The sequence below is a fragment of the Pezoporus occidentalis genome, unplaced genomic scaffold (assembly GCF_034315485.1).
Source record: "Pezoporus occidentalis ecotype Australia unplaced genomic scaffold, CSIRO_AGI_Poc_V1 ctg68, whole genome shotgun sequence".
NCBI classification, from domain to species: domain Eukaryota; kingdom Metazoa; phylum Chordata; class Aves; order Psittaciformes; family Psittacidae; genus Pezoporus; species Pezoporus occidentalis.
Window position 1 is genome coordinate 5,672,641 of NW_026916030.1, and position 8,556 is coordinate 5,681,196.

Sequence of the window (8,556 nt, forward strand, 5' to 3'; positions counted from 1 at the left end):
CCACGCCAGCCCCCGGACTACGAGTCCCGGCACCCCGCGGGGGTTTGCTCCCTGCCGGGGGTTGTAGTTCTCCTGCCACTATCCGTCCGTCCATCCACAGGGCATCCTAAGGCCACGCTCCCCCCCCGGCTGGAAGGGGAAGTTGGGGAAGGCTGCAGTATCCATCGCAGGCAGGCGGAGATTAACCATTTCAGAGCCCTCATCAGCCGGCAGCACTGATTGCACTAATCGGGGGTCGCTTTTAGCAAGGAAGGGGACCCCCAAAAAGCTGGGACCAGGCACCAACCTGGCGTTCATTCCCCACCTGAGCCTTCAGCTCCGACTTTAATGCAGTTTTTGTCACTCCCCAAAGCCTTGGCAAGCTCAGGGAACGGGAAGGATCTACTGCTTTGGTTGCTCTCGGTGTCAAGCATCACTGCCTGGCACTGCCAGCCCTGGAAAGGTCCCTCTGGAGATGGGCAATTCCTATCACCGGAGTCTCCCAAGCCCCCCCCCATCCAGAAGCTGCCTGTGCAGTGGGACAAGCCCTGCCTTCCACAGATCAGCATCTAGAAACCAGAGGACAGGGCAGGTGGGAGGGGACACGGAGGTAGAGACACAGGATTAACCCTAGATGACAAGCACTGGTCTCCATACCCTCCCATCACCCTGTAACAGCTCAGTGCTGGAAAGCCCACTGGTCTCACAGCCGAAAGGGAGCATGGCCACAAATCCCTCGCAGACCCCAGCAAGTCCCGTCCTGCTCCACCCAGAAGGGATGGGAAAGGGATGTGCAGCTGACATCCCTCATTCACAGCAGACTTTCCAGTTAGCTCCAGCGTAGCCACGTTTACAGCTGTAACAGTGTCGGACCAAGCCCTGAGATCAGTCCTTGCCTATGCAGAATGAGATTTCATTTGAGCCAACACTTACATAGAGTTGCTATCAGGTATTGGGGTTCATGGACAAAAGTACCCACATTTTCCAGCCCTTTGGCACAGCTCCCAGACATTGGAAGCACCCAACAGCAGAGCCCAGCCTGGAGCCCTGCAGCCAGCTTGAGCTTCAGTCAGCGCTGTAAGTCACCACTGAGCAGGGCAGAGGTTGTGGATGCTTTGACCACTGCAGGGGATGCTGTGGGGATGCAGCTCACGCAAAGCCCCTGTGCAAGCCCCTACGCAGCCACCATGGTGGCTTTCTGGCCCTGGCCAGGAAGCAAGAGGAGGTCCCTGGATCCCTCATGCCCCAAGGAGGGCAAGCACCATGTCTGTTAGGGAGCTGTGAGGAGCTCCCTGGGTTGCAGGGTCCAGGGAGAACCCAGTGCAAGATGTGAAACACTAGCTCACTGGAAGGAGTAGATACCAACTTCATCCCCTCTTTCTCAAAGAGCAGCCCTAAGCTTGTCACACACAGTTTATCTTGCAGCTTTATCATTTGCAGGAAATCTATGTCCTCCAAGTGCTAGAAACAAGGCAACAAGGCACCAGCACATTAGGATGGATATGCTAGAGAAGCCCCTGTTCCATAAGCTTTACCATGCTGCTGCTGCAGAGCATCACACCGGTGCCTCTGGATGCCAGGTGAGCCAAGCAAATCACACTAAGACCAACTGGGACGTTGCAGCCTTCCCACAGCTCTGCTCACACCATCAGCAGCTCGGTCTTGCCCAGCTCTAGCAAGGAACAAATCTGCTACTGAAGACTGAGCCCTGGGCACAGCAAAGGTTGTATGGGCTGAAACCCATGCGTGCAGGCAAGAAGCTACCTCTTCCTTTGGGTCACATCACCCGATGGTCGACACAGCCAGTGTTTGCCCACTCATGGCAGGATAAGCAGAGCCCATTGCAGAGAGGCTCAGCAATGAGACCCTGGGAGCAATCACCTCCTCAGTTCCACCCCTCCCAGGCTTAGCCAAAGCAAGAGTCCTACAACTCCCCTCCAAGGGGACCGCCCCATGCTTTGATAGGAGTAAAGAAAGCACCAGAGGTTTGTAAGCACCACTTTGGGCACCAGGATGGGTTAGGCTCTGCTTGGCCATGCAGCAGCAGGGAAGTTGCGTCCTTACCCTGCACAGCAGCACCCAGGGTATAAGAAATGTAGGAAAAAAAGTCAATGAGGTTAGGTAGGAACAGACCAGATCAAAGTACTGAGCACTCCATCCACGCCTCCTGCTACAGTGGTGCTGGAAGGCATCATACAGCTCCCCAGCTCAAAGCACAGAAGAACAATGGTTAAATTGATATTTTGTTATATGGTTTCAGCCCTGTTTTCCCCAGGATTTTATAGAAAGGATTGGACTGTGGTACCAGAGCTGTGAGCTGTAGCTAACAGCTACAACAGTGGGGTGACAGCCTCACCCACAGCCTGTTCAATAAATACAGATGGATACGCTACTCCAAGCACTGCTGGCTTCTGGAGCCACCATACCCTGTGTACCCCACATGCTGCAGCAGACCCTGTGGGTCTATGCTACAGGTCCCCCCAAGCTGGGGAGCAGTTTATGGGGCCAGGCAACATTGTGCCTGCCCAGCACAGAAGACGGGTGGCAGAGGTTAGCTCTGCTCCCGGAGCTCAGGCTGCAAACCTTGTTCTGGCTTGTTTTCCCACTAGCTTTGGGTGCCTGACTTGTAATAAGTAAGCCTGAAAAGCAGGCTCCTTTCAGACATGCCAGGCACCCGCAGCCCCAGCTCCTAGACGCGTCTCCAGGGAGTCAAGTTCCAGGTGCACCAAAAACCCCTCATGTTTCAGCCAATACCTAAATGCCTCCGCTTCCTTGTCTGAGAAAAGCTGGGCAATGCCCAGGCCTCCGAGGCTCAAGGGGAAATTGCTCTATAGCAGCCAGTCTAATTGCACTGAAATTACGAGATCAAGCAGTAAATTCACGTCTGTGTTCGTTGCTCTCGGTGGCAAAGCTGCACCAGCAAGAGCCTGATCCCCGCTCGCTGCGAATTCACCTTCCATTGGCAAGGGAAGGAGGGGGTTAATGAAGGAGAGCATTGCCAGTTGGAAGTGCTACCTAAAAAGGGTTTCTCCTACTAGCTGAAGCAAAATGGTTTCTCTTGCCAGCTTGTTTACTCTGCAGCTGAGAGCAGCGCACCGCCAGGTTCTGCTGCTGGAGCCTGCTGCAGGATGGACAGCTGCGAAACCAGCACTGGCACCAGCACATCAGCAGGGCTGGACCCACAGTGGTGCAGCTGCACCAGCTCCAGCCCAGGGCCGGCCCCGTGGCACCCACCCCACAGCCCGGTCCCCAGGGGGGAAATGCACAACTACCACCCTCCAGACAGCAAATCTTGGCCCCATCCTGCTTTCCTTTGGGGAAGTAATGGTACTTGCCATTTAACGGCCAGTGTAAAGCTGCAATTACATTTGACCAAGATGGGTTTAGACCAACCGTTCCCTACAGCAGTAGGGTCCTTTCCTATGGGAAAGGCACACAAACCCCAGGGGAGACCAGGGATGCTGGACAGGACACAGATTTTCCTGCGAAAGGCAACCACCAAACTCCTTCTGCCCCAGCTTGCTGTTGCAGAGCCAGAAAATGAACAGGACATTATCCTCTTTTACAAAAGCAGAGCTTACAGCCATGTGCCAAGGCAGGTACCAGCCAGATTCCTGTCTCTGGGAGATTTTGGAGTCCACAGGCCAAACTGAAGCAGTGCAGCTTTCAATGCCCATCCTGGCTCCAGGATTAAAGCCACCGTGTCTGCAAACAGAACACTCTCACCTGCCAGGAGAGCAGCTGGGGAGGAGAGCAGCCGCAATGCTGCCCGGCAGCCAGCACCAGCATCAGGCCCCTGCTTTATAGTCTTTGTATTAATTACCCAGAGTCTAAATAAGATTAAAGTTTTAATTCCAGCTTCATCTCCTAGAGGCTCCTGCTGTGCTCTTGGGTTTTCCTGGTGCCACAAAGCTTCTCAGGCAGCTACAGCAGAGGGCACTTCTCTTGACAGGCAGCATCTCCCACGTCAGGGCTGTCCCACCATGCCCAAACAGCCCTGAGGATGCATCACCTTCTGCACCTCCATAAACCCACCATTGCTGCAAGCTGGGCCCTGCAAAGTCCACCTCAGCCTTCACTTAAAGCCACAACCTGAGGATAACAGGGCCATGCAATGATTAAAGAGCAGAGGGCTGGTGCTGGGCAGTGTCCCCAGATCATACTGCAAGCCCAAGCTGAGGCAGGGTGGTGAACAGGAGCTGGAGGATCTCTGCCAGGACAATGCTTTGTGACTGGCACCATCCATGCTGCCCAAGCCACCCCGGAGCAGGCAGCTGATGGGCAATTCAGGCTTTTAGCCTGGATCACCTAAGCTGGAGTTTTACATCTGGAAATGGGCCAGAGAGCAGCAAACACCAGCTGAGCAAGAGAGGCAATCGCTGCCTGCCCTGCTGGCTGGGTGGAAGATGTGGCACAGGCTGGTGGCAGCAGCACTCCCTGCCCTGGTTCCCCACTGCCCAGGAGGCCACAGGGAACACTGCAGAGTCACAGCTGGGGCTCGGTCCTCAAGCATCAACATCAACACCCTGCAAGGGCAGAGCCTTTGATCTCACTGAGCAGGAGCAAGACCTGTCTCCAGCTGCTAAAGCACCCAAAGCTCAGCACGGGTCCATGTGATGTGCTCCAAACCCCTGCTGCACAGCATACTGTCTGCACAGATCAGCTCTGTGTTATCACCTCCCTGAGCTCCAGCTGCAGCGCACCCACAGCCTTGGAAAAGCCAACCTGCAGCCAGTAAGGATTGCAAGGGAGAGAGACTGGTGGAGGAGAGGAAGGACACAGCTCAATCCCCCATCTCCAATGCTGCCCATACCCATCACCTTGAGCTACAGCCACCCTCTGGATAGGGGTTGTGATGACTTTCCATATTATGAACAAAAGAAACAGGTCAAGAGCATCCTACAAGAGCTTGGGAATGCACAGTGTCATTCACCCTGGTTTGCATGCTGAGGACAGAGTAATGGAGAAGACTGCTCCATAAGCAAGGTTTCACAACCAAGGAGGGCTACTCAGGAGACAGCAAGCTACCCCAGCCCAACTACCCTGCTTGGGTGTCCCAAGCACCTTTCCACAGGGACAAAATCCTCTCTGGTGCTGCTCCCACTCCTCTGGGTGAGGATATGGGTTTGCTGCACCAGCAGAGTCCAGCCAAGCAAGGAAGCCAGCAAAGCCCTAGCCCTCCAAGCATGCCCCCACAGAGTCTAGGCTTTGCACAGTGCCACCCCAAAACCAGTGAGCCCATTGACCACCACGGTTTAGAAACTGGGCTGTGTCAGTGGAAGCAAGGGCTTCAGAGGCTTTCTTTGCAGAGAGCTCCCTACAACCTGCAGACACGAGGCTACCCGTAGTCAGCACTGGGGTACACACAGCAGCACGCCCCCAAAGCAGGCACACAGCACAAGGAACCTTTATAACCAGTGGAAAAAACCCTTCCACTCTGCACAGATCTCCACAGAAGATGCCATTTCAGAAGCAGCTCTGCAGCTCTCATTGCCCCAGCCTGGGGTCTCTCCTGGACCTCCCAACTCACAGCCCCTTCTCCCACTGAAGCACTGCAGTCCCTGCCCCAGCTTCTACCTTCTGGCCAAGAGCTGCTCCTGTGCAGTGAGCCCGGCTTCCCTGGATGCTGCTGCTCCCCAGGCAAATGGCCAGGTCCCTCGGTGGCCAGGTCCTTTAGGCAAAAATGGGAAGCCCTGAGCCCCTATAACCCCCTATCCTAATCCATCCCTCCCACAAGGGTCTGCCCACCCCCTTCCCATCACATGTGCCTTGCAAGGGGGCACATTGAAGACAGCTGCGTGCAACAAGGTGGGGTGTGAGCCTTTAATTACAACAACCTATGCACCACCCTGCTCCTGTTCTGGGGGAAAACCAGGTGTGATTGGGGCACTTGCTGAGCAGTGATTGATGCACGGCCCTGCTCTCACACCGAGGGGAGAGATTCGTCTCCTCTCTACCAAGCGTGAGGGGGAGGTGGGAGCTTGCAAGGCAGGGGAAGGGGGTGCCCCCGGTGCTCAGTGTCAGGGCGCGGGGGGAGCCATGGGTTCCTGTAAGGCCACAGGGCCTGGGCAGCTGACGGGGGAGCACCGGGACTGAGGCTTGGGGCAAGCGGCTACGTCCGGGGAGAGGGTTACCGGTACCGGTACCACCGCCGGTGTTGCGGACAGGCCCTGCAGGTACCACAGAGACCGGAGCGGAGCGGGCCCTCCCTCACGGCTGCTCGGGGCCGCCCCCCGGGGCGGGAGCCGCCCCCCGCTCACCTGTGTGAGGGGAGCAGCGCAAGGAGGCAGCCCCCGGCCCCATGGGCGCTCCACCGGACACCCGCTCCCGGCCAGACCCACCGGGTCCCCACCGGGTCCCCACCGCCCTCCCGGGCCACACGGCCCCTGTCAGGATTTGAACAGCGCCAGGAGCCCGCCTCACCCTCATTGGCCCCTTCACCCGCCCATCACATCGCTTTCCGCCACTCCATTGGCTGAGCACGCCGAGGGGGCGGAGCGCGTCCGGCTTGCTGCTATAAAAGGCGGACTGGGCGGGAGGGCGCTCAGTGCCGCTGCGCGACAGGTACCGGCCGGGGGAGGGGAGGGGGTTGAAAAGGGGGCGGGGCTTTGTGGAGGGGGGGGGAGCGAGGGGCGGGGCCTGCGCGCGAGGTGGGCGGGTTTTGGGGAGGGGGCGGGGCCGCACGGGGTTGGAGTGGGGGGGGAGGAGGAGGGCGGGGGCGCGCGCGCGGCGGTGCCTGCACGCGCCGATCCCGCACGGATCGCGGCAGCAGCAGCGGGAGCCACCGGCGCGCACGGCGATGCCCGCGCTGCTCCCGCCGCTGGCCGCCCCCTGAAGGCTCCGCTCTGTGTTCCCCCCTTCTCCAGCGACCTCAGGCTCTTTTCCCCCCCCTTCTCCCCCTTTCCCCCCTTCCCCTTCTATTCCCTCCCCCCTCACCCTCCCTCCGCTTCTTTATCCTCCTGTTTTATTTTCTCTCCCCCACCCCCCCCCCCCCACCCCCTCTATTCCCGACCCTCCGCACCCTCCCGGCTGCCGTGTGGATGCGGGCCGGGGTGCCTGACTGCGCGGGTGGCGAGAGCAGATGCTGAGGGGCCGGAGGAGGATGGAGTGCACCCTCGATGCGCAGAGTTTGATCAGTATTTCCCTGCGGAAGATCCACAGCTCCCGCACTCAGCGAGGCGGCATCAAGCTCCACAAGAACCTGCTCGTCTCCTATGTGCTCCGCAACGCCCGGCAGCTCTACCTGAGCGAGCGCTACGCCGAGCTCTACCGCCGCCAGCAGCAGCACTACCCGGACGGAGCCCCGCTCCTCGCCATGCCCGCCTGCCCGCCACCCTCCGCCGCCGCCGCCCCGCCGGAGCTGGCGGTTCTCCCGCTGCCCGCCGACACGCAGGACCGCGAGGCGCGGAGCTGCGCGGTGATGCGGGGCGGTGCGGAGCTGCTGGAGGGGCCGGTGTGTGCGGCACCCCCGGAGCTGCAGAGAGCGCCCTGCAGAGACTCAATCCCGGGCTTCTACCGGGCCGCCGGCAGCGCCGGTCCCGGTGGTGGTGGTGGTGGAAGCAGCGCGGCCCCGGGGCTGCTCTACGCTGCCGGTTGTGACTTCGGGACCGGGGGGGTACCGCACTGTAGCAGCCGCACCACGGTGCTGGATTTGGACACTCACGTCGTGACCACGGTGGAGAACGGGTACTTGCACCAGGACTGCTGCTCGCAGTGCCCCTGCTGCTGCCAGCCGGTAGCGGGGCTCGCCTCCCCGCCGCCCGCACCGGGCACCAAGCGCAAGTATTACCCGGGGCAGGAGGAGGAAGAGGAGGGGGTGGAGGAAGGGGAGCCGGGGGGAGGCGGGGTGGCGGGCGGCCCCCCCTTCGCCCCGTGCACCAAACGCGCCCGTTTCGAGGAGTACAGCGCCGAGCACCCCCAGGACTCTTCCAACATCTCCAACTTGATCTCCATCTTCGGCTCCGGTTTCACGGGGCTGGTGAGCCGGCAGCAGGCGGACTCGGAGCAGCCCCTCAACGGGCAGCTGTGCGGCAAGCAGGCGCTGGCGAGCCTGGGAGCCTGGACTCGGGCCATCGTCGCGTTTTAGAGAGGAGCGGGGAGCAAATAGAGGTTGGGGGGGGGGGGGACGGACATGGGGTTGGAAGGAGGTGGGGGGGGGGGTTGGAAAACGGGGGTGCGATCCGAGGGGACAGCGGCTCCGGAGTGGGGGGGAACCCTGAAACAAAGGCGGGGAGGGGGGAGGTTGGAGTGAGGGGAAGGGGGGTGTGGGGGGTGCCGAGGGGTGCGCAGGGGGGGTGGGAGGGCAGAGCCACGCTAGTGTTTTATAAATTGTACAATAAAGAAACCAAAACCCGAGCCGTTGGGACTTTGTTTTTGCGGGGGGGGGGGGGGGGGGGGGGGGAACACCCAGAAAAAGCAAACAAAAAGATGTAACAAACAAACAAAAACAACGGAACCCAACAGCGGAGCCCCCACTTAGATCATCCTCTTTGTCCGCTCCGGCTCTCCCCGGGGCCGGTGCTACCGGCGGCAGCGCCACGTGAGAACCGGGACCCCCTTTTAACGCTGGTGCCGGGG

At 59.7% G+C, this 8,556-nt stretch overlaps 1 protein-coding gene across 1 annotated transcript; it reads left to right on the top strand.

Moving 5' to 3' along the window:
* The first annotated feature begins 6,663 nt into the window (after nucleotides 1-6,663).
* On the top strand, nucleotides 6,664-8,095 carry IER5L (immediate early response 5 like). Its single transcript, XM_062640966.1, has one exon. The coding sequence runs from the start codon at nucleotides 7,061-7,063 to the stop codon at nucleotides 8,063-8,065; it is 1,005 nt and encodes a 334-aa protein (XP_062496950.1). The 5' UTR covers nucleotides 6,664-7,060; the 3' UTR covers nucleotides 8,066-8,095.
* Nucleotides 8,096-8,556: the final 461 nt, after the last annotated feature.

Bases quoted from the DNA above. Each gene is read 5' to 3' on its own strand.
- IER5L (XM_062640966.1), top strand. From the start codon at position 7,061: ATGCTGAGGGGCCGGAGGAGGATGGAGTGCACCCTCGATGCGCAGAGT.